Source organism: Anopheles moucheti, chromosome 2 (assembly GCF_943734755.1).
Source record: "Anopheles moucheti chromosome 2, idAnoMoucSN_F20_07, whole genome shotgun sequence".
Lineage (NCBI taxonomy): Eukaryota > Metazoa > Arthropoda > Insecta > Diptera > Culicidae > Anopheles > Anopheles moucheti.
The window spans coordinates 84714382-84740338 of NC_069140.1; the positions used below are offsets into that span (position 1 = coordinate 84714382).

At 49.0% G+C, this 25957-nt stretch overlaps 2 protein-coding genes across 3 annotated transcripts; both read right to left on the reverse strand.

Moving 5' to 3' along the window:
- Positions 1 to 774: 774 nt before the first annotated feature.
- Positions 775 to 14181, reverse strand: LOC128310522 (ecdysone-induced protein 75B, isoforms C/D). Of its 2 annotated transcripts, XM_053047180.1 has the most exons (6): positions 13071 to 14181; positions 8382 to 8623; positions 4287 to 5425; positions 3671 to 4175; positions 2867 to 3547; positions 775 to 2818 (listed from the first exon to the last, which is right to left on the reverse strand). In XM_053047180.1, the coding sequence occupies exons 1-6, from the start codon at positions 13132 to 13134 to the stop codon at positions 2576 to 2578; spliced, it is 2874 nt and encodes a 957-aa protein (XP_052903140.1). In that variant the 5' UTR covers positions 13135 to 14181; the 3' UTR covers positions 775 to 2575. The 2 variants fall into 2 exon arrangements, with proteins under 2 accessions (XP_052903140.1, XP_052903139.1); XM_053047179.1 differs by having other exon boundaries at positions 775 to 5425; positions 8388 to 8623; positions 13071 to 14178.
- Positions 14182 to 24346: 10165 nt separating this feature from the next.
- LOC128299602 (ecdysone-induced protein 75B-like) lies at positions 24347 to 25750 on the reverse strand. The gene is made up of 3 exons (XM_053035611.1): positions 24827 to 25750; positions 24522 to 24666; positions 24347 to 24366 (listed from the first exon to the last, which is right to left on the reverse strand). Exons 1-3 carry the CDS (start codon positions 25748 to 25750, stop codon positions 24347 to 24349), a joined length of 1089 nt encoding a protein of 362 aa, XP_052891571.1.
- Between the last annotated feature and the right edge of the window lie 207 nt (positions 25751 to 25957).

Sequence of the window (25957 nt, forward strand, 5' to 3'; positions counted from 1 at the left end):
TTCAAGAGAACACAAAAATGCTTAAGCAAATCAGTTCAATCTCGTTTCTACTCTCTCTCTCTCTCTCTCGCTCTTTCTCTATCTCTTGCCCCTCTTCGTCCTTTCCATATTCACTTGTGTTGTTTTGTTTGTTTAATTGTCTTGTTCTTGAGTGTGTGTGTGTGTCTGTGTGTAATAGAAGTAGTGTTTGTGAATCTTTTCATTGCTTTCTTTTTTTTCAATTCGTCTCACCATTTCTTCTGCATCTGCATTCCTGTAAGAATCTCATTTTTATGTGTTTTTACTTATACTTTGTTTCCCTTTTTCTTCATAGCTCTTGTTTTTTTTCCTAATCTTTCTTTTCTCTGGCTCTTTCTTTTCTTCGTCTCACGCACACACACACACACATGCTTACTCGCGCACACGCAAACACACACACACATACGCTTTCATATCTGGTATTTTTATAACGCTCCGTTAAACTATATTTTTTCTTTTAATCTGCGGAATTATAGTTTTTTTTCTTCTTCTTCTTTTGTATAATTATTTGTTTGCTTATTTTTGTTTGTATTTTTTTCTTCTTCTTGTTTTTTTTTAATCTCTTGGTTTCTTCTTACTTTCTCTCTCTCTCTCTCTCTCTATCTCTCTCGCGCCTGTGTGCGGCTTTTGTTTTGTTCAGTTTTTGAATATGTTTAGTTTTGTTTTGTCACCTTTCAAGCTTCGCTCCGCTTTGCTTTTCTGGTTCTTGTATTGCATTCTTGCCACCCACCGCACCTTCACTATTATCGCTAAAGAGCTATTTACAAATACCGTATCTCCATTTCCCTTTCTTTTTTTTTGTTGTTGTATGTTCAGTTTGTATGTGCCTTTCCAGAGTTAGGGTGATTGCAGTTAACATTTGTTTGCTTAGTATATTTAATTTGCGTTTTCTATTCTTTTCTTTTTTTCTTTTTTGTTTGCTTTGTATTCTATTACCTCAATTGCTGCCTTTTTTCGTTTTACCTGATACTGATTCCAGTGTTGCATCTTCGTTAGACTTTGTTTTTTTTTCACTCCTTCTCTATTTTGTTTTGTTGCTTTCTCATCTGTGCTGCGCTTTTAAATCATCGTTTCTTTTCGTTTTAAAAAACCGCTACTCCATTGCTTTGGACAAAGGACATAAATGACTATTACTCTGATCCACTGTTCTAAATAGTTTTCTGTGACTCTCCCCTCCTTTCCCCTTTCTGCTCCTATTCTCTTCATTCTTCTGGCGGGTGTGCTTATTATAATGTTTGCCTTTTGTTTTGTGAGTGTCTTGCATGTGTGTTTGTTTCAGAACACCTTCCAGGGATAATTGGTAATGCGTGTGTGTGTTTTTAGTGTATTTCTACTTTCTTATACATATACGCATGTTGCTCTTGTGCCACGCTACGACGAGGGGAGGGCTACTGTACACGTTCTTATCAATGAGAGTGAGTTGCGTGTGAGTAAGTGAGTGCGGGAGTTTGTGTATTTCTGATGTCTTCTTTAAATTGTTCAATCTTCCGCCTTCGGGTGTGGTTGTTTTAATCGCTTCTCAGCTTTATAGTTTGGCGGTTTCTTTTTGTTTTTTAAATCAATTTGTCTCTGCTGTGTGTTTTTTTCTTCTGTTTTCTGTGTTGATTCTATTCACGCACACACAGGCGCGTGCTGCTAGCGCGCTCTTACCCACATACAAATAGAGCTGCTCGTGTGAGGTTTCTGGAGTGATGGAGAGGGGGGGCGGGGGGGGGGGGGCAGGTTCTTCTTAATTCTAATTTCTTTTTTCCCACCTATGAACTATTTCTATACTGCTACAAACCTTCATCACACCCCAAAACACGCACAAACACACATTTGTAATCACACTAGGATTTCTTTTTGCACCGATCTTGACCGATCTTGATCTTGAGGATCACCCGGTGAAGAGATGCGGTTCGTCCCATGCCCCCCCTCCCCCCCCTACCCCTCGAGAGTCTACGGGCGGCATTGAGTTACTTCTGTCCATTCGCGCACACACACACACACAGCCTGCCTGATTCTCTTGTCTGAATTCCTACGATCGGGTTTATCGATCGGCCGGTGGAAAGCTTTCTTTAATAAAGAAGAAGAAAAAATATCGAGATCTATCAAGAGGCCACAATGTGCCTCCTCCACCACAATACACCCATCCCCCACCCCCCACCCCCCCATCCTAGTGCCAGCAGTTTGTCACTTTAGTGTGCTGTTTTTGGCTTCACAATTGTATTCTTCGCTTCGTGTGGACACACACACCCTCGTCACCGACCGTTTGGTTGAGAGGACACTAAAATACTATAATACAAACCACCATTTTGCTGACTGTGTTGCTGAGACCGCGGTACTTATATGATGTAGTTTTTTTTGTTTTGTTTTGTTTTGTGATGGGGTGTGGGCGCGTTTGCATTTTCCCTTTTCGTGCACTGTTAGGCTTCTTATCTTTGTCTTAACGCAATTAAAAATTTGTACAGGATGTGTGTAGATGTCAGTTTCGTCTCCGTTCGCCCCTTTTCGCTTTTGCATCTGGTTTGCCTCTTGTTGGTTGTTATCGCGGTGTTGGGTTTTGTTTGTGGTGTCCTTACGCCTCGAGTAGGATCTTGTGAATGGTGGGATTGCTTGCAGTGGCACTACTGCTGTTAGGGCTACTGCTGCTGCTGCTGGTGGCCACTACGACCGTGGTTGCAGCTGCTGCCACCGGTGAGATGGGCGACGGTGACGTGGAGGAGGACGAGGATGCGGTGGGGGCCAGGGGCCGTTGGACGACCGACACGACGCCGACCGGTGCCGGTGAGGGTGATTTCTTCGACAGGTTCAACGGTTGCTGGCACGGATCGAGGGAGGTGACGATGGTACTACTACTGCTGCCGGCCCCACTGCTGCCAATGTCGACCTTCAGCTCGATCAGCCGCGGGGATGGTGTGAGCGGTGGCGCAACGACCACCGACGACGGGGACGCCGGTGGTGCCGGCGAGGTCATCGTGGAGTGTGGCGACTGGAAGTAGCGGATGCTGGTCGACGAGGAGGAGGACGGTGAGGCCGCGGACGGTGGTGACGACACGACCGAGAGGGACGAGGAGGAGGACGACGAGGAGGACGTGTCCGGAGGTGTTAGGCTGCCGGGGGAGGGTGTCTGCTGGGCGCGGTGCCCGGTCGTGGTAATGACGCTTGCCGCCGCACCGCCACCGTGAATGACCTGCTGCCATCGGCCGGACGTCGCAGACGTGGAGGACGAACCTCCGAACGGACACCCATTCGGGGCCGCCGGGCTGTTGCTCGATGACGAGGTGCTGGAGGAGGAGGACGGTGCCGGCGACACGGCGGACACGGTCAGATGGGGCGAGGCACGCTGGAACACCCCGCTGGCGGTGGGTCCACACACCAGCAAACCACCCTGCTGCTGCTGCTTGATGTAGTTCTGCTGCTGCTCCTGGGCGGACTCGCGCATGATGTAGTTGTGGATGATGTCCGTGCGCTTCATCTGCTCCGGCGTCATGCGCGGCTCCTCCATCAGCGACTTGGCCAGCACGGAGTGCGTGCTCGAGAGGGATGAGTAGGTGTGGTGATGTGGCTGCTGTGCGACGATCGGTGGCTGAGGACTCGACCGGGCAGAGGAGGACGACGACGACTGCAGGAAGCCGAGGGCCGCGGTACTGCCGCCGCTACTTTGGTGGGACTGTGTCTGTGGTCGCGTTAAATGCATGTGCAGCTGCGACTGATGGTGCTGCGGTGGTGATGGAGCTGCCGCCGTCACCACGGACGATTGCTGCTGCTGCTGCGGCTGCATCGCGGCCGGTCTCGGCGAGGAAGAGGACGCCAGCACCGTTGCCACTATGGGCGAACTGGAGGATGTCGGGGAGGAGGAGGTGGCGGATGTCGTCGAAGAGGATGCCGCTTCCGCCTCACTCTCGCGGTGACGCATAGCGCGGAACTTTTTGTGCGGCTTGTACGCCTCATCCATCAGGCTGTTGGTGTCGTACAGTGGCGGTGCCTGCAGCACACGCTTCAACACCGGCATATTCTCGACGCTCGCGTGACGCGCCAGCGACTGCTGGTGGTGGTGCGCTTTGCCCTGGTTGTTGGTGGTGCTGCTGCTGCTGCTGCTGTTGTTGTCCTCCAGCGTTGGATCTTCGAGCGACGATCGGGGGCTGGAACAGGACGAGGAACCACTGCTGACGCTACTGCTGGCCGGCTTCGGATGGAGCAGTAGATGATGGTGCGGATGGTGCTGCTGCTGCTGCTGCTGTTGCTGCTGTTGCTGCTGTTGCTGCTGCAGCTGCTGCTGCGGTGACGGATTGTCGTGCTTTTCGTTGCCCGATTCGATGCCCGAATCGGTCGGCGAGTCCAGCTTGCGGTACCGCGACACGTGATGGTGGTGATGATGATGGTGCAGATGACTCGAGGCAGACGAGGCGGACGATGCGGTAGAGGAGGACGAACCCACCGACCGGATGACAGGCGTGATGGTGAGCCCGTTCTGTGCGAGATGCTGCGCGGTACCACCGATCAGATCGTCCTCCGCCGAAGATCCCGAGCTGGCCCGGTGCCGTATGATCGGACAGGCACCGGACAGGGTGGCGGCCAGCAGCGGGGCAGCAGCCGAAGCCGCCGACGAAATGCCACCGTTGTGATGGTGATGGTGATGATGAAGGTGATGGTACTCGGACGACGACGAGGACGACGACGACGAGGAGGACGTTTCCGTCGATTCCGTGCTGGACACGGAACTCATCGGGCTTTTGGCGATCTCCACCTCGACCTGGTTACCGTCACAGCTCCAGCTGGCCGGGCTCTTCGCATCCAGCACCGCACCCTGATCCTCCTCCGCCGACCACATCTGCTGCCGCAGCAGCTCCTTGTGCTCCGTGCGGAACACGACCAGCTTCTCCGTGTGCAGCGTGCTGAGCGTCCGCAGGTCCGGCATCGTACGCAGCAGCTCCTGCATAAACTCCGGCTTGTCCGGCCGGTTCTGCGTGATGACCGTCTGCAGGCACGCCTTCAGCTTCGTGTACATCCGCTCGATCAGCTCCACGTTCCGCAGCCCGGGCCGATCCGGCGTGATCAGCACGATCGCACAGAACAGCCCAATCTCGGCATCGGTCAGATGCATCGAGTTCATGCGCTCGGCAAAGTTAAACGTCGAATCGACGAGGAAGCGCGCGTTCGCACCGTTCTGGATCGTGTCGCGCCGCATCACCTGCCCGTTCAGGCAGATGATCGAGTTGATCGTGGTGTCGAACATGCAGATGAGCCGCACGAACAGCGCATCGAACAGACCCGCCTTCAGCAGCGTGAACTTGTCGTCCTGCGTTAGCAGCTGGAAGCCGGGTATCATGCCGGCAAAGTCAATCACACCGCGGATCACGTGGGCAAACCGCTGACTAAACTCCTGCTCCGACTGGAGCTCCGGTGCGGGATTGAGGGGACATGCCTGAAATTGACGGGAAGAAGCGAAACAGAGCGATTAGATTATTGCACACATCCATATCGGGTATTTTTTTTTTTTTTTTTTTGAGAGTTCTTAACTATTTCCAAGTATCTCCCCAATCTGTCACTTCAATCCAGTTATGCAAATCATCTTCACAACCTCGTCGCACACGCCCGCTGTTGGTCTAGACATACAGGGGGGAGTTTCAAGGTGATCTCACATTACCATCGTCTATCCGGCCCCGGAAATCTTGGAAGATGCTACCAGAAAATTTCGCATTACCTTCCCAGTGCCGTTTGGACGACGCTCCGAGTCACGCTCCAATATATTTGCCACAAAGCAACCAGCGCTCGAAAGAGCGAGATAGACGGGCGGGTCTTCCCTATCTAGTGTGCCGAGTGTGAACGGTGTTGCTTTATTTTTTTTTTGGCAAACAGGCCACTTAGATGAAGCAGAAGCTCAATATTTGTTCGTTTGCCGCCTTCTCAAGGTCGACGAACCTCTGGCGAGTTCAAGGTTTCGCAACGCTACATTGTTGTGTGAATGAAGGCACACACGCATGAGCAACGGAAAGCAAAAGAGAGCGCAAGAGCGCGCGAGAGAGAGAGAGAGAGAGAGAATAATGTATACGCAGTTGTCACGTACGGTACGGTGTGTGATAAGCGAAACAGCAGACAGATGAGCCGTTGACAACGCGTACACAAAATGGAGGACACACCATTTCCAGTCAGCGCCTACTGTGTTGCTGCCTTATTATTATTTTTTTCTCTCTAATGCGTCAACACGCACGAACGCACCGTTTTTAAGGTTAGGTAGCAGCAAAAAAAGAAGCTTTTTTGGCTAATAAAAGAGCCTTGCCAAAAGAATAATCTAACCAACCCAAGAAGAGACATTATCAGTCACCGACCCCGGAATCAGCGCGATTGTTGGGAAACCGATTACGCTTCCCGGGGCCTCGGTTATTGACTTTCTGCTTCTGGTGATGACTTAACAGGTTTTTTTTTCTTTCTTTTGTGCTGATTGTGCGTTTGTTTGGTGTGGTGCCGCGATTCTTTACGTGCTTTGTTACCACCTTTACTGCAACAACCACCCTTCTAGAGAGCACATTCCGCCGCACGGTGCGATGCGATTAATTAATCACACCGGGGCGACCAGGGGGCTCTCGCGTTCGCTCATTTGTGCGGGGGTTTTTTTTTGCCAACCTTTTATCGGTCATTACCGGTCACGTCGGTGTGTGCCAAGATGGAGGGCTAGCTGTGTGACGTGTTTGTTTTGTACGGTTGTTTTTTTTCTCTTATTCCCATTCCCCCCCATACCTCTCTCTTTCTCTCTCTCCCCGTCTCGTTTGTTTCACGACTCGATACGATTGTGTTTCCTCGTGTGCGTCACGGTCACGGCATGATTGTTGTTAACGGTGCCTGAATGTTTCAGGGCCCCCCCGACTATGTCTCTCTCTCTGTCTCTCTCGCTCGTTCTGTCTCTCTCCCTGCCGTGAACTTCAATTTTCAAGGACAACAACAGAACCGTTACCGGGTGTGTGCGTGCGTGTGTTTGTGCGCATGTAGCGGACTATTTGCGCGACACTGGGAACGATTCCCTTCTTCCTCTTCTTCCTCTTCTTCCACACACACACACACACACACACACACAGTTGGATTAATTGTCTCCACATGGAAACACTTTTGTGCTGCGCATGCAAACGGGTGGATGGACGAAATGGAGACGCATGGCTACTGACGACATTGAACTGGCTGCGATGCGGTGTGTTCCTCTAGAGACCTACACACGTTTCATCGTATTTGTGTGTGTGTGTGGTTGTTTGTGTTGTTAGCACTCACAATTAATTCTATTTCCGCATTTTCGTACCGCACATCACCATTCTAAACCATTCCCGTTCGGTAACCTTACAACGCATACCGGTGTGTGCGTCACGCAAACCCACCTCAACACCACCCCACCGGCATGGGCAGGGGGGGGGGGGGGGTGGAGAATGCCTCCTCTTATCGGTCATTAGAGGGTAGAGCGGCATCAGCACACACACACACACACACACACACCCATGTACCCGATTCCAGTCAATACGAGTTGCCCCTGGGCAATGGCATTTCTCGGAAAAATGTTCGATTTGGCATGAACCTGGAGTACAAGGGACGGGTAGGCAGTAGGCGGTGGTGGTTAGTTTTGCGATCGAAGCAACAAGATTTTGCCACCCCCTCCGTCCACCTTCTCCACCGATAGGGAAAAGAGAAAGATGGGGGTGGGGAGGTCGTGGGGAAGTGAGGAGAAGTGCGGTAAGAGAATATATAAACAACACACAACAGGAAGTCGATCGTTCTCGGGAGGTAACGTAAACCACCCCTCTTGTGTGAAAGACACACACACACGCACACACACAAGCAAGGCACACGAGCGAGCGATTAAATTAGCGAAACACAATTTCAAGGTTATCGCGCAGTCTGTTTCTTCCCCTTCATCCCTCCCCTTCCCTCCTCTTCGCTCAGCCGCTCCTCAAAACACATTCCATCCCGCCATCATCTCTTCTTCCCACACACCCCCTTGGGGCTGGGAGGGGTTGGGAATTTTCTGTTATCGTTTGCGAAACCCCACTCCGATAAAGTGAGAGGAAGAGAGATACGATACAGCGTGAGAGAGTGAGAGAACGCGCATCAAGTGACAATTTGTGCGATTTGTGTTGAGATCTGGTGAGTGATGATGTGAGTGGTTCGTGTGCCCTGAACCACTGAGTGCTGCTGCTTCGCGTGAGTACCAAATGCACTCACACAGCCACACACATCGGCAAATTCAAATGCCGTTGACCTTGAGAAAGGTTCCCCATACGGATGGGGATGTTGTTTTTTTTTGGTTTCATTTTTCGGGGAGAAGATAAGTGAGAAGAATTTATTCACTAGCACCGTTCGGGGTGAGGAGAAAAAGAAAGAAAAACGAAAAAAAAAAAAACACTCACCAAAGTAGGCATCGAGTAGCTCGGGCAGTCGCGGGCCCGCTGACGCATGGCGGCGACCTTTTCGCGCGTAAACTCGCACGTTTCGATGTGGGCTTGCAGTACGCTCGCCAGCAGACGGGGCTGATCGTCCAGCTCGCTGGCAAGGGCCCGCTGGTTGCCCCGGTTCTGTGTGCTCTGCTGCATCGCGGCCAGTATGCGGGCCTTTTCCCGTTTCGGCACACGTCCAAACCTGACGGCTGTTGGATGGATGGAAATGAAAGAAGGAAAAAGAGATTAAATTATTGTAGATTGGGCTTATCTGTGTGTGTTTGTTTGTTTGTATGTAGGGTAGTGTTTAAGTTTTCCTCTAAGCTTCTATTGAAAAAAAAAACAATTGGTACTGGTGTTCCGGTTCCTCATGTTTGTTGACCGTGCTGTGTGTTGCTCATGCAGAACGGACCAAAATCCTAGCATCGTTTCCTATTCCGATTACCCTTGCCCCCCACCGTGTTCCATTTTCCCATACGAATGCCGAGGGCATTCTACTTCCGTTCCGTGAGACATCCGGACTATAGTTGCCACTTCCTCTCCCCCACAAAAAATGCATTGAACGTCCCTGACCTCTTCCTATATTATGCGTGATGGGGTGGTTTTGTCTCGTGGACATTGAGTTGTGCAGAAATTGCAGACAGACGAACCAACAAAAAAAAAGATGGCGGAAGACGTCCTTCACGATTTGTTGCATGAAGGTATAGGAGCCACTACACACTACACCACTAACCTCCCTATCCGTGGCTGATGAAGGTTAATATTTACCGATAGTTATAATCGATCTATCGTCAACACCACCACCACCACCAACAATCGATCGATGACCATGGAAAACATACGATTCGAGTTCTCTCTCTCTCTTCCTCTCTGCTACGAAATACGATCCGCGATCGATCGCGGGAGGTCAGTGTCGGTGTTTCGTTCCATGTGCGCACATATAGCTTCCGCATCGGTCATCAGGTGCCCTTCTCCTCGCTGCTAGAGAGAGCAAGCGCGTGTGTCACCTCGATTTCTCGTCAAAGAGACGCACACCGGTTTGACCTCAAATAATATAAAAAAGAAAAAAAAAACCGGCAGACGTGAAAAGGTCGCAGGCCTCAAAACCCCGTCAATCGCATTTATTTCACGCCAGGTGGACGGGGAGGTGGTTACCCCAAAAATTGACTAAAACCTTCCGCGCTACCTGGGGCGAATATTGAGGGCGCAGGTAAGACCCCTGCTGTTCTTCCCCCCTCTTGTCAGCCAGACAGGACTTGGTGATCACACTCTCACTTTCCGAAGCGCTATAACCTACTTTAAACCTTCACATACTCTCACTTTTTCCACCCTTTTTCGAGACCACCATTCGGGCCTCTGTTCCGGAGAGTGTGGGATGAGGGTATGGGATCATATGATCTTTTTTTATTCCGGTTTTACGAATGGCGGTGGTGCTTGTGCTACATTTTTCTACCACAACGAGTCAGTCGAGAGTGTGATCGAGGGGTGGCGATCGGGAAAAAGGAGCACACAGCGAGTAGAAGGTGTACAGCTGCAGTTGAATGACCCCGTTCATCCTTTCTCCAATTCACACACACACACACACACACAAAAGGGGGGGGACTCATTATTTAAAAAAACACCTTTATTTGCCCTTCTTTTGGGCAGATGAATGGGGCGAAAACGGTAAGAAACCTTACATGAAGCTCATTGACAGTGCGACATTTGTAAGGCTTCGTCAGTTTGTGTTCTCGTCTATAAGGATTTTTTCGCTTACTTTTCATTTGTTTTAATTTTTTCTGCTTACTATTGCTGTTTATTTTAAAACTTTTTTGCATTGCTATACCTTGCATTGCTCTTCTTATAAGTTAATCTTGAGGGGAAGTTTTTTTTTCTTCACCTGAGCATGATCCCATTTGCATAGGCAACCGTCTGTGACTGAAGCTGTTTCACTTTCCGGTTTGTGTTTTTTTTTCGTCACTTAATGAAAGAAATGCACCAAATGCCAGACAGTTGATCCGCGCTTGTTGCTGGCTTGATCGACTCTCGTTAGTAGGAGAAAACAGTCTTCAAACCCCAGCTGCCGAAACCCGCGCTCTGCACAGCTGATGCCGGGACAGAGAAAGGCACCCGTCGAAGCAAAAGTAGGTGAAAATCGTGGCCAATTCTGCTCTTTCCTTTACCATCGTGCGGAACTCCTCACCCAGCACCCCACCGAACGAACCGAGTGGAAAAGAAAAGTGAAATGAACCGGCATGCACACACAGGCAGACAGACAGGGGACAGGGTGGTAAGTGTGGTGTTGTTTTCGTTAAAACAATGCAGCAAACAACATCGTAGCACCATTATCTCCTTTCCGGGGTTTCCGTGTGGATCGGGAAAAAGAAAACCGGCACACGCGCTGCAGCAACAGCATCTCACCACAAGGCGCCAGAGTACGGGTTGCGAAGAAAGCAACCAAAGCGAACGTGGTAAAACATTGGAGGAAAAAGGCTCTCGATCTCTCTCTCTCTCTCTCTGTCTCGCTTTGAGGTGTGCTTTCTTTTGGGGCCACGTGATCGAACTGGGAGAATGCAAAGGTGAAGAAGAGCGTGTGCACAGCCTGTTGTAAATCGATGGAAGAGGCCCAGTACACACAGCAGAACGCGAGGGAAAATAAAAAAGGAAAAGTGTGTTACTTTCTTGACACCGTATCATTTGTGAGGGGGGAGGCGCTAAGGGAGAAGAGGTTAAAGAGATAAAGATATGGGTGTGAATAAAAAAAATAAAATAAAACATGGACCCATTACCCAGTACACGAATAGCCACAGTGTGAAAAGTGAAAAGTGGTATCGGTTTCTCGTGATTGGTAACGATTAAAAAACATTTTGTGGAAAAAAAATTCCTAAGCCAGATTTTTAATTTAGTAAGCTGAAGTTTGGCATATGTAAGTACAATAGTAAACCCCAGCAAGCATGTAAAACACCAGGACCGATTAAAACAATCGCCCGATCACAGCGAAACAAAGCCCGAAAAGCAAATAGACGATTCAAAACATCAGCCCCAAAATGGCACACATTACGCCCCCCTATTTAACTGTCAACCGAGCACCTTTTCGTTGGCTGTGGCACAGCAGCAGAACAATCGAACAAAACACAGCGGAGGTGAAGGTGATGATGAGTGTGGGCGACCAAAAAAAAAAGGAGAACAAAAGCAAACAAGCACTCGAAAGTGAAGGTGAAAGTTGAACAGCCGCAACCGCGCGTATTGAGATCAGACGCATCTTGTGTGTGTGTGTGTGTGTGTGTCACTTCACCGATCTGTGTCGCTGTGTTTGATATTGTTTGTTGGCATATTTTGTTTCCTATTATTCATCAATTCAAATACAATGACCCTGGAATGGGCAAGATTCTGGTGCTTTCGTGAAGCATGAATCCATCCTTTTCGTTTTTTTGTTTGTGGCCACATCTCTTTCTCTCTCTTCCTCTCTCCTCGTTACTCTTCTGTGTCCTATTTGCTCTGTTAACCTCTAGTGACCTTTTCGTTTGCATATTTCCGCTTGGTTTTTTTCCCTACCTTTCCAGCTTACCATAGAACCATCCACTTTCTAGCGATTCGGAACAATGAGAACAATTTCTCTCTCTCTCCCTCTCTTTTTCTTCTCTTTCCGGCCATTTTACAATGCGCTACACGCCCGAGTCAATGTGTCCCCCCCCCCCCCCCCCACCCACCATTTTGTGCGCTCGTGCCCTTGACCCTAAATGAGTGACAACTGGCCCCGGTCGTCGTCGTTGTCGTATGAGTGTCTTTGGCCCCGCACAAGCTTGGGTGGCTTCCCACCCACCGGCCATTTCTTCCCCATTTTGACGCCCCAACGGAAAGGGAAAAAGGGGGATGTTGGGAAATGGACGAGCAAAGAGAAAGCTCTTTAGAAAGCCAACTATAGATCGTGTGCACTCGTTCACTCGCGCCGACGATGCTCGATGCGCGATACTTTCTCTCACCGCCGTGTGGTGCGCGCCGGTGTGCGCGCTTTCGCTAAAACCAAACACACACACACACAAAAAGGGAAATATACGCGTCCACACACAACCCACTGGCCACACTCCAGGGTTGGTGAGGTTATTCCCGGTGACAAAGCCACGGCAAGTCCTGGGGTGAGTGTAAGCCATTTTGAAAGGTCACACACGCAACTGCTGCTCCATCGCACGCGCTACACCCATCTCATTTCCCTTTATTTACCCTTATTTATTAAGGTTAGATAGTGAGAAAGGGGAGGAGAGAGAAAGAGAGAGAATCTATCGCGTATATGTATTTAGACAGCTTGTGAAAGCGAACACTCCATAAATGGTTCCAAACAAACGTCAAACCCACCCCGGAGAGACCCGGAGGAGTTCGAAGTGGAATCAAGGTCAAAGATCACATTAATTCTGACATCTACCCCGAGTTTCCCCGGTTCAAAGAGAGCGCAAGCCGAAAAGCGGGACAAAAAACAATTCCGAATTCAATAGTCCCTCTCTCTCTCTCTCGCTGTCGCTTTATCTTCAAGTGTTCGTATCAATCAATGTAATATAATTTAAAATTAAATTAAATAGCAACAAATGGGAGGAAAAAATGGCTAAAAAATGTGCAACGAGTTTTGCACGGTGAGTAACGGCCCCAACAAAAAAAATAACTCCCCTCGAACGCGACACCTACGTGCATTGTGATAGGAGACAACTCCCTTCAGGATGCCCTTCAGTATTGGTAACTCTTCGGCCATTTTGGGCTAACTAATATAGCGGTGACCCCCAAGCGGCGGTTTTGGTTTTCTGTTTTCCTTTTTTTTTTGGTTTTTCCTGTTGTTGTTTTTTTGTTGCACTTTTAACACTTTGGTTGGTACTTTTGCACTTTCACTACAGAATTCACTGTCGGCTTGCCTTCCCCTTCGTTTTGCCGTTTTTTCCCCTTTCCTTTTCAACCGTTGTGGCACCACCGCCGCTTTTACCAACTTCTATTTCCTTTCTTCTCTATTTCCTTTTGGTTTTTTTTTCACTTTCTTTCACGTTTTGTCGGCTTTCATTTTGATTTTCGGGTTGTTTTTTGTATTTTTGGGGAACTTTTTGCTCTGTTTTACATCACTTTCATATCGTTTGCACTTCGGGTAAGGGTAAATGTTGAATCTTCTTTACTGTGAATTACACTGCACGCAGCTATCAATCACCTGTGTGCCGGGAGGGAAATATTAGAATAACACACAGCATAGAGAACATGCACTGCCTTTTTGCTATAAATATACTACACTTTCCCCAAAGGGCGCAACCACTGAACTAAACGCTTGCACTCGGGACGGCTTTCTTCCACACTGGTGATAACTGGTACGGCAATCAATCAATTCCCCGGCAACCAACGGCGGGTAAGGGGCGGGGGATGGCATTGAGATAGCAAAAACCACCACACACAGCGAGTATCCCAAAATTCGCGTACACGGTCACGGTCAAAACGCGCAACCCTCGGCCTTATAAATGCCGACCACCGTGAATGCGCACGCCGGGACACCATCTACCATGTCGTCTGTCTTGTGTTTTTTTTGTGTGTGTGTTGAAGACACGGAGCACACCCGCGCGGTTCGTCACCGTTCGAATGGCCGAATGACCTCGAACTTGTACTCCTCTCGGTCGCATGACGGTGGGTTCTCGCTCGGTCGTCTTTCGTGTTTTATCGGTTTATTGTCACGTCTGTCTGTGTGTGTGTGTGTACGGCACGCATACTTATAAGCGTACTACAAATAGAGCGATACACTGTGATGGAGGAACCGAAAAAGGACGAGCACTAATGGTAACACCCACCAACCCACCCACGGGTGTAAAAAGGACATTTACAACCCACTCATTGCAGGGTTTTCCAATACAGTTTTCACTGGCTGGGCGCATTCCATTTTCAAAAACTCCATCATTCTGACAGCTTGTAAGCGATGGGTTTATAACCACGCGCGTTGAAAGGTTGATTTGAAGTAACTGTTTTGTTGGTGACAATTTTACCATAAATTATTTTTCTTATTATTCGACCATAATTCAACTAAACAATCTTTCAACACGGGTGTTATAAACTCGCACCCCCGTTGAAGCTGTCAGAAGTTAAAGTAGGCTGTAGTTAATCTTCGTCACTCGCGATCTAGTAGCCAGTCCACACTAAATTGAGCAACCCTGCCATATCCTGCCATCGTCATCATGTATCTGCAAGGGGAGCATTTGGTGTACGACGGTTGTGCTCTTTCTCATGCTCTGTTGGAATGTCGGTCCTTGGCCGACCTACCCACTCACACACACACACACACACACACACACACACACACACACATGGAACGGAAACTACCACTCACACACACACACTGGAAGTGGGGGGGGGGGTTAAAAAACACCGACTGGATACGGCGAGGACATGATGACCTTCGCCTTGCCACCCATTCAAAAGGCCAAATCATCACCAAACACACCGCTTCCGCCGATTGGCTGAAATGCCGATGCGCACTTTAGCGTGCTTTTTTTCGGTTTTTTCGCACACACTGTGTCACTTTGTTGCACCGATTGCCGCTACAGTTATTACTGCAGCAAGCGGCGATTTTACGCACTATCCTCTGCTCTCGCCAGAAACCACCTGTGCCACCCCATGATTATTTGCCGAATACTGAAAGACAAATCACCTGCTTGGATGTTTTTTTCCACAACACACAGACGCACACTACATTTGCACATTCGCTTAGCTTTTTTTGGGAATGATCTTCCTTTGATTGCTTGTCAAACCCAACAAACGCTACACTTTTTTCCTCGTTTTGAAGGATCCACACCAAAAAAAAAACCACACTAGTGCAGGCAGCAAAAACAAAACAACGACGCGCCTGTTTCCGTTGCGATCCGTGAAACCGTTTCGTGCGTGTATGCCTCGTGTTCCGCAACGGCAGCACTAAGGAGCACAGCGAACAACAACAACAAAAAAAACGGCCCGCACACACGGCCAACAGCACACACAAGCGCGCGCGCGCTAAAGGTACGAGGCGCTTTTGCTCTCCTTTTTCGCAGCAGCCCGGTTCAACGTCTCATCGCTCACTGGCGGGCCGGCCACCAGCTAGTGTTTGGTTTGGGGGCGCCTCCACCGAAATAAAACCCGCCGCGGCACTCACACCGGTGAGTGCCACACAAACGAGCAGCAGCGGCGCGTTCAACCGAGAAGCGGGCGCATTGTTGTGCGTGTGTGCGGTCGCGGTGGCGGCGAGCGAGTTTTATCAATGTCACCCACACACACACGAAGGTTTTAAGGTTTTTTTTCTTCTTTCAGTATCGCAAGCTAATGATGATGGACAATGCGCGTTGGTGGAGGCCACCGGTATGACCGGTAGTAGAGCACCGCCGAGTGCGAGCTTCCGTTCGCTGTGGCAACTGACTGACTAGCTGCCTGCTACTACTGACCTCATGCCATCGCTCCACGTGGTGGCTTACCGTGAACGGTGGGGTCACTCATCCCGACCGAGCCACTCACATACGTATCTGATATGCAGATATTGGCACTCGAGCAACAGAAAAATTTAAATTGAACTACAATTACATGTTTTATTTGGAAAAAGTATTAGTTTTGTTGTGTAGTGCCACAGCAGGGAAATTGTCCCAATGTAAATTTTTTTGTTTGCTGGGAGGATGAGCTAGCAGGAACTCATCGGTGCTCGCGCGTCAACTTCAACTTTGTGTCGTGCGCCGTGCTGTTTGGCCTTGAACTTATCCGAATTGAATGTCGAAACGCCCCAAAACATGTACCTTGAGGGAGGGGGAGGGAACGGTGGGAGGATGGGAACGAGAACACCCAAGGGGAGGATGGGTGGCAGCACAGTGGGATGATACGAGGCGCGCAGAAGCAGCACTTTATCGCACACGTCAACGGCATCGAATAACGGCAGCGGGAAAGAGATGGCTGCATGTGTATAAATTGCAGCAAGAAGAAGAAAGATATTAAAATCTTCTTGCTCTGTGTGTGTGTGTGTGTGTGTGTGTGTGTGTGTGTGTGTGTGTGTGTGTGTGTGTGTGTGTGTGTGTGTGTGTGTGTGTGTGTGTGTGTGTGTGTGTGTGTGAGCTGCACGGGAGAGAGAAGGAGGGAGGAGGGGGAATTTATTTTTACTCACACGTCCATGACCCTCCTCTGTATCTAGCCCTTCAACCATCAACCCCCCCAATCGGCTCCCTCTTAGCGCCAAAAAAAAACCAGGAACGCCAATGAGAGCCAAACTAATACGGGAAAAACTATGCCGTGTTCTAAAGGGGTGGTGGGAAACCCATTTCCCACCGTATGGGGACTTTCGCGCTTTCCTTCCCTTTTTGCGACCACAAACAACAGTTAGCAGTCAGGGGCCGTGTGTGTGTGTGTGCCACGTAAATTAGATTGGAAAATTGCGCGCCTATACTTCGTGGAAAACAGGCCCCATCACCACCACCACCACCACCTTCCTTCACTCACCCCCATTTACCACCCTGTGTGTGGCGCAAGGTCAATGGCGGTGGTGTGGTGGCACACATGTATGGCGTTTTATATTTCCTTTCGCACCCCACCCCCGTGTTGGCCCGGTGGAAATGGAAAATGGGATTTGGAAAAAAAAGTCACAGGATTTTCCGTCCGCTTTTCGCTTCCCTATTCGTGTCTATTAGTGACCGACCTTGAATGGGGTGGAAAATAGGGAAGCAAGGCGAAGGAGAGAAAAAAACCTATTTCCAACCGCCAGAAGTGGCAAGGTGTTGCGTTTTTAATGGGCTGGAGAGGGTTTAGGGATTGTTTCTTGCCCCTCCCTCGACTCGGCTCGGGTCTTTTTGTTTTGAGGAGCCCGTTTGCATGGCCGTCCGAGTTTGTCCTTGAGCTGGAGCAAAAATGGTCGAAGGTCGACCTTGCAAACAAGCCCGGCACTGGTGAACAAAGTGGACATGACTCAAGACTGAGAGCACTAGGTGCTGCTAATTTTATCCGATCCGAGAGCGATAAGAGCTTTTTTTGCAGAAAGAAAATGGAAGGAAAATCAGCAAAGAAACGAATTACGAAACTAATACAATGTAGGTGAAGGAGGTGGTTCGTGTTCTTTAAGCTCTCACCAACATTTTCCAACTAATGAAACAGGAAAATTATGAAACTTAAACAGTTTTCCTATCAGAACAGTCTCGTCTATTTCATACTATGGCAACAATTGCATCAGAAGATCTGGAAAGTATAAGCGAATGGAGCGAATTCTCAACCTTTTTTTGATTATCTTCTCTTATTGCTCATCCCCAATCCATCCAGAACACAGCCACAGTTGGATACACTCAGCGATGGAGCCGCCTGGCCCGTGTCCTTGACTCGTGATAACCTTGATTCACCCTCGCTTCGCTATCTCCGTCATTTGTGTTCTATTCCGTACCGTATTCCTGCTCTCATTCTTTCTCATTTGCATCTCGTTGCTCTTCACGCAATGAGTAACTGAGCAGTGACAGCGAGAGAGAGAGAGAGAGAGCACTCACTGAGAGCAACTCAATCGATCACTCACGGAAAAGCTTAGCTCGGTAGTACCGAAAGCTCACATGCAGAGGGCGCCTCGGTCGCGTGCTTTGAACAGTGTGTGTTCAACATACGCGTATGTTTCAATTGTGTTGGAGAAATTATACGTTTTTTAAATAAATAAAAAGCAAATGAAGTGAACATAATTTTGAAACAAAAAAAATAAAATAATATTCTTTTCAGCTTTAACTTCACGTTGCACTCATGGATAAATTGGGTGTTCTATGTTGCACGCTGGACTTCCGAGAACCAGCATGACCAGAACGGAAAAACCCGTTACAGTTCATCGACACGCCTGGTGGTCGGTCGTGCGCTCGCGAGTGGGTGTCGTGCTTCTGCCAGAGTTCAACGACATTCGAACCGTTTTCCTTTGCTGCCAACCGTTTGGCGCTGGGTCGGAAAGACATTCCCGGATACGAAAGCCACCAAGCAAGCCGGTCAGTGACTTGCCGGTCGATGTTGGTGGGATGTTATCGACCTCAAAGGTGGCCGAGTTTTCCCGTGGAGGAAATTCGTAATAAAAATTCCACTCTGTACCGGCGTGGTGTGAGATTTAATTGAGCGATTGCCTAATGAGAGTACAGTTCGGTGTTTACGGTCGCATAAAATATGCCCCTTTATCGATCAACCTCCGAGTGAACCTCAAGCTACCCCCGTAATGAACTATTGCCATAAATAATATAAACGGTCCTAATGACAGCTGGATGTTTTATTCCTTCTATACCATGGTGTGCCATTAGCACATTGAAACCATTTCTTATTGAATATTTAAATATTGCTTTAAATCCTACTTCCCACGAGGGAAGAGGTTTTTTAACCCCTAAATGTAGGCTTTGACAAAAATTTGCATTCACTTCAATTGCCCTTAAGGGGGGCCCATTTCACCTAAATAGCTAAAGACAACGGGAAACGAGGAAAGAAGAGGTGCCTTCTAGCGTGAGAGCATATTTCAGCACGAGCGCGTGAACGTACGCGGGCAAGTTCATTGACCGGAGTGTAGTCGCCGCTCGTCGGGTTACAAATCATAAAATGACCTACTTCTGTGACGACGGTTAAGCGTCGGTCCCGCCTGTTAGCAGTTAGGAGCCAGTGCAAGAGCGGCGATGAATCAAAATTGAGTTACGTTACGGAGAAGCCAAACTTTCCGTTTCGTTTCACAAAAAAAAGAGTGTGTAAATTGATGCTAACACAAAACCACTTTGACATGGATTTGGCGAGGTGACAGAGGTTTATATATTTAATAAACAAAAAAAAAATAAAAGTTTGAAATGTATTTGTGTAGTAAATACTTTCACGTGTAGATAGAAAAATGATTTCAAACATTTTCACTTTCAACAAACAGAAAATCTGTACAAAGGGTACCCATGCCATCAAAACCCCATTTTTAATCATTAAAATGGAAGAAAATGTTAATGAAACCCCTTCTGCCTCGATCGTTTGTATTAATAAAAAGCAAATAAAATGTAAAACTAAATAAAAAATAAATAAAACAGTAAAAACATGAATTTACAACAGGGCGATAAACGGTTTTTGTGAGCTTTCGGGTAACTTATCGATCATAAACTTGAACTCCCTCCCAACTCCCAATCCCCACGCGGGTAAGTGAAAGTATTATTCAGCAGCTGCAGCAGCATATCGCTTTGCGATCGTTGGAAAAAGTTTCACTTCCTGCTTCGTAGGAAGACGCCATCGTTCACACATTTTGCACGCACGGATGGGCTTTCCCTCCGTGCCAGGCAACAACCGGAGAGCAACAAAAAAAAAAGGGAAAGTGAAATCTTGTCTACCGTTTCCCGTTCGTGCAGGAGAGGGGCTGGCGAGACACAGATTTGTAACGTAAATGTACGTTTGCTTCAAGTGTGGTTCATTGATTGATTGGGCTTTGAAGCTGTGTTTAAGAAATTACGAACGTTTTAAATTCATAACAATCTTTTCTGGTTGAAAATACATTTTTAAATAAATGTACTTCCTTTAAACGTGATAATAATAGCATATCAGTACCCTGAATAATCACAACAAACACGGTACAAAAGTATGTTTAAATAATCACTAATTTGCTTGTGTGCAAAAAAACAGCACTAAAAGCGACCGTCTCATTGCATCGAAATGGGTCATGAGTTCCTTCGTTTTTTTTCCTCCTCGCTCCTTCCAATCTGCAAAAAGAAAAAAAAACCGTGCGCCTCCACCACTATATATATATGCACAGGGCTGCGTACTTTGCATTGACTCATGCGCGCCCGTGCCATCTCGCTTGCACCCGCACGATCGCGATCGTTCCGCTTCGCGCTTTTTTCGCCATCGCCGAGCTGTTCATTAGCTTATGCAGCTCAGCGCACACGCGACAACGATGACGATTGCTCAAGCATTACCGCCCTCAAAAACCTATCCCCCTCCTACAACTCCCTTTTATTTGCCTTCGCTAGCAGACCCATCCAACACCAGAAGCGGAGCGGATCGGGTGGTGCTCCAGATTGTCGTTCGAAACAAAACGGAAAAATACAAAACCCCTTCGTCGGGAGAGCATCACGGGATGGAAGGCGACGAGACCTGTGAGCCACGAGGACAACGACCATGCAACCTAATTTTCAGCCCAACAGCAGCAACAGGGGAATGGGAAAGGGGAATAGCAGAAAGGAAGCAACCATCACCCTCTGACCAATGTTGGAATAAAGAGCTGCAAACCCATACCTGCGTTCGTAGACAAGAGAAGGAAGACGCGGGGAGAGACAAAAAACAAGAGAGAGAGAGCGGGATGAACTCCGGAGAAGCAGTGAGAGGTTCGTCGTCTGCGCGACTGTTGCTGTTGCGCTGCTGTCATTTGCTTTGTGCGCGACTGCTGCTGCCACTGGTTCGCATGAATTGTAAAACAAGTGAACGACCTGCATGACCGAAATAAAAGTCAACGACCCGCGGAAGGGGGGGAACGATGACGAATGATGACGAACCCGACACATTGCGCGTTGGTGCGAGCGGGAAAGTCGACGGCTCACCGATGGCGAAACGAGGGACAAAATGGCGTTGCGCCAAAGGGGAAAGAGGGAAGGCACACAACAGTTATCGGCATTGGGGGGGGGGGGGGGGGGGGGGTTGAAAAAGCCTTGAAACTCGCATTAACCAACCCATGAACCTCTCTTCCCGCGGATGAACGCTTCATGAACTTTGCGTGAATGAATTGCGAAAATTAACCCGGATGCGGTGAAGGTAGGTGAACAAATAGATAAAATTAAATTACAAAAAAAAATACATAAATGTTTATGTTTATTGAAAAATGTTATTATTTAATTTGTTTTTCAGAACTATAAAAATATTTAAAAGAGTTATTTATTTAAGTAAACGAAAATTTCCTACTTCATGACACTACTGTCATCTAACTCGCTTCTAATTTGAATGAAACTTCAACGCGATCGTGTGCGTTCCGGGACTAATCCGATCGCCCGTTACGATCGCATCTAGCGGTACACAAACACATATGCAACTGGGTTCCCTTGTCGTGGAGCGCACGATACAACCCCATGGAGTAAAAATAGAAAACGAAAGTTTTTCCTCACTAAACTCCGGCACGGTCCGTTACAGGCCACCGGGAAGGGGTTCGAAGGTGTGCGTGAGCTGAATTTGGCACAGCAATCGTTGGAAGAGTGTCCCGGCTGTGTCGTATGCTGTTTGCGCGATGCGTCACTTATCACTTATGGGGCAAAATGTGAACGCATTCGATTAAAATTCCCTGCGTGGAAACCAAAGCGGATGCGCATCCACAATGAATCCACAACCGCGATTACGAAACACACAAAATTCATTCCGTGGCGGGTGGCGGATGGCGGGCGTAGAAAGGAAAAACGGAAGCGATTTCGCCACGGTGGAAAAGAGTGGAAAGTATCTTTCAGAAAGCGTAGCAGATAACAAGGTAAATGGTGCAGAGTACGACTCGGTAGTTATGATAACACACATTAAACCCATCATCAATCTTCTGTTCCGATTAACCAAACCGAGCAACAGAAAAGAAAAAAACATTAACAATAATGCCTTACTACCAAAATAATGTTCAACAAAAAAATGCAATCCGTCGGGTGCGGAAGGTGATAATGAGCCTCCGCCCCACACTGGTCCGCCCGGTGCCCGGTTGGAGAGAAAGTGAAACTCCAACCCAATCTCCACAGCCCCCGAAAGAAACAACAAACCTTCACGCACATCAGCACCCGATCTCCTCGACCCAGTAAAATTCCGTGCAGCAGGGTAATAAGGCAAAATAAGGGGAGTGGAAATAAGGGGCGGTGGGCGGTTGTGTTACGTGCGGGACACACACACACACACACACACACACACACACACACACACATACACATATCGGTCGAGGCAACTCGGACCCGGGGTGAATGCACTCCGATTTGGAACGGAGGTCGTTCATCGAGCGAGAAGACGACATAGATTAAGCGAGTAACAGAGAGAGAGAGAGATAAAGAGAGCTCATAGTATAAGGGTGTCTCTTAGTGAAGCAAACACCAGGCATCCCACCTAAACGACACACACAAAATGGAAGGGTGTCTCATGAAGGAGTGACCGAAAGGGGAGAGACCGAAATCTATGCTCCTAGCGCGGTAGCGACACGATGGATGAACCGCACCGCACAGAATTACCTTGAAATGGTGCGAGCGAGACCCCACTATGAGAGGGGGGTTCGTCGCTTACTCGCTCTATCAAATACAACATGGCCGCGAATGAACGCACATGGCGAATGGACGGCTTGTGGAGGAACACTATGAGTGGAACCCGAGAATGGGGGGAAAAGGGGGACACAAACTAGGCCGTCGTCTCATCCCCTCTCGCGTTTCTCTCATCCCTCTCCCCCAACTCCACCCGTCTTTTCTCTCTCTCTTTCAAACAACCCTTGTTTGCTCACCGCACAGCAGAGCACATTGCGATGAAGCTAAACTGGCGAGTGAACGACACCCTCTCGACGACACCGATCAGCTTCTGTCTCTCTCTCGCTCTCTCTCATTCTCACCCTGCTAGCCAGTCCGTGTATAGGGGTAGGGGGTGTCGAACCGGGGTAGGTTTGCGAGTTTATTTTTCTGACCTAAATAAAGTTCAAAATGATTATGGCCCAGTTAGACGGTCGTTGAACTCGCGCTGGCGATGGCCTCGCTGGATCTCGCCACCCAGTGGGTGAGTGAGCAGGCGCACCGTGGTAACGGTAAGGTAGAGCAACCGAGATGCACAACACACACACGCAACACAGGGCGCGCGTTTTCGCTTTCGGTGTGTATGACGTTATGGCCGTTTGTCTTCTCGCTTGCGCTTCGTGTATGTGGCGGCGTACTGTTGCTGCGCGCATGCGATGCGAAACAGATGTGTGTTGTGAAGGTGTAGGTGAGACGCAGGGTGCAAAGGTATTTTTTTGGTTTTGGTTTTTGCATCGCTTTTTCCCTCCCATTTAAGGCACTGGTGTCTGTTGCGTCTCGCTTCGGTCAACGCAGTTGCAGCAACAGCAGCAGCGTGTGGCCCTGGGGTCTACGTGCCTACGGTCCAGCATCGTTCTAGGTCTGATATTGCCCTGAATGAAGTTCCTTTTCTTATTCTGGGGACATTCGGGATTCGTTCGCTACCTGACGAACATTGTTCCAGCTCAAACATGCTGACCTTCACAAAAAAAGGCATAAAGATATTGAGATCACCATTGATAGAGGGTGACCTCCCCCATCCGCTTCTTCAACGGATCTCGGACATAAAAGTTGAAGACATCACCTTCAAAAGTTGAACCACTCCCTCCTCCCCGAACTGGACCAAAGTCCGAACTCCAACCGTCGATATGTTTCCATTTGAAACGATTTGTTGAAGATTAACGCAAACCCAGCGGACAGCCCCGGCACAAGCGAGACGACATAGATAACAGAACCTCACGGCAGTAAATTATCTCAACAGTCCGCATGACACGACTTCCCACTCCCTGGGCGAATTTCTGGACATGTTTTTTTTTGGTCCAACACCCCCCCCAGTTTCCAAAACAACTCTATCCACATCCACGGAGGGTGATGTGGGCACGGTGAACGGAGGGCCCACACGAGAGACCCTCAAAAAAGTGGAGCACTGACCGAAGATTGCTGTGTCCTTCACACCCGAAAATTTCGGACAACGATGCCAAACCGTGGTGGTGGTGGTGGTCCGCACGCGTCCCTGACAGCCATGTGCAACACACCATTTCGATCTTCTCCAATTAGCTTTTTTGTTTCGGGGAGGTTTTCTGTCTCTCTCTCTCTCCTACACTCTGGTGGTGGATGGCACATTTTAATGGCCCCAGCGAGTCTCGCATTCGACCTTCGCGTGTGGTGAGGAGATTTGGATGGCGTTTTTCCTTCTGTTAGCCTTATTATTGGAGGGAACTGATGAACTCCGGGTCAGCTTGAAAGCTGTTTGAAGATGGAGCAGAAGGAGCCCTATTTACTCAAGCCTTTATCTAGCCAGAAATTATTCAGAAAGAATTGAAATCTTCATGTCTATGGTGGAACATTTCCTCAACATCCATCTCTTTGTGTTTGAATCGAAGCCCTATTTAACCAGTACCAATAACGATCGAAGTTTTGCAATAGAATTTCCATAAGGTCGACTTACCGTCACGACTCATGCCGACGGCGATGCACTTCTTCAATCGGCAGTACTGGCAGCGGTTGCGGTTTATTCGCAGTATGCTGCACTGCTGATTTTTCGTGCACGGTCGGTACTGGATCTTCTGCTGTATCGATCGCCGGAAGAAACCCTGTGTAGAAGCAAGTAGAACAAAGGAGGAAAAGCACATTAGTTTGGGCATTTTAGTTAAGCTAATTATTTTGTATTAAGTATAAGGTCATTGAGAGGAAATTGTGATTGCTGCTGTTTCGTATCTTCAAACACGCTCCACCACTCGCGCATAAACGTACGTGATCTTCGCAGAGGTTCTCCTCAAACTGCTGGCAGAGATCGTTGATGAGATGATCGGATGAGCAGGTGCAGGAGCAGGAGGACGTGGAGGACGACGAACGCTCGCCGGACGATAGGCCGCTGCTGCTGCTGCTGCTCTCATCGCCGCTGCTGTTCGGCTCTGGGGAGGCCGCCGACGAAAGGGACGATTCCCGGCTGCGGCAGGAACTGTTACCGCTGCTACTGCACAAACTGCTCGAACTGCTCGAACTGCGCGCCTTTTTGCTTGCCAACCGCTCCTCTAGCTCCACGTCCTCCTCCTCTTCCTCCTCTTCCTCCTCACATCCAGCCTCGATCGCTTCATCCTCTTCCATGGCGATCGGGTCCTGCTGCTGCTCCTTCTTTTCGATGGCACAAATGACTACACGCTGCTGTTCGTCCGGATGCTGCTGCTGTGGCTGTTCGTCACCCGCTAACCGGGGTGCCAACACCACCACGGACGGTGGCACTACCGACTCCTCCCGCTGCTTCCCCGCGCCACCCTGCGCGCTCAACCATTCTTTGGCGATCGTTGTCTTTTTCCACGGACAAAAATCAATCTTCGGCGTGAGGGCCACCACCGGTTGGGGGGTGGCCGGGGGTGTGGTGCCGCTGGGGGTGGTGGTTGATTTCACAGCGTTGAGTGGTGCGGATTCGAGAATTTTCACCAGCGCACTGTGACTCGTTTTCAGACTCTTGGGCTGAGGTAGCGACGATGGTGGTGGTGGTGGCGGGGGTGGTAGTGGCGGATTGGCGGATTCTTGTGATGGCGGGTTAGGAACCTGCCGCACGATCACGATCGTGCTGGCCGCGGACGGTGCCATCGTTTGAGGTTGCGTTTGCGTCGTGCACTGTCCTTGGGTAGTGGCGCCTGCTGTTTGCTGCTGTACAGCGCTGCATCCCATGTTTTCCCCTACTAATACGATTTGCACTTGATTTCCCCCCTTCTACTTTTCCACCTCTTCCACCACTTCGGTTGGCCTTTTTCCACCCGCACAAACTGCTCAATTCACGCACAACACGCAACACCAGGTCGCGAGGGGTTTTATCTCAATCCAATGCACTTGGATGGGTAGCCCTGCAGCTTACCACACGCACACACACACACGCAC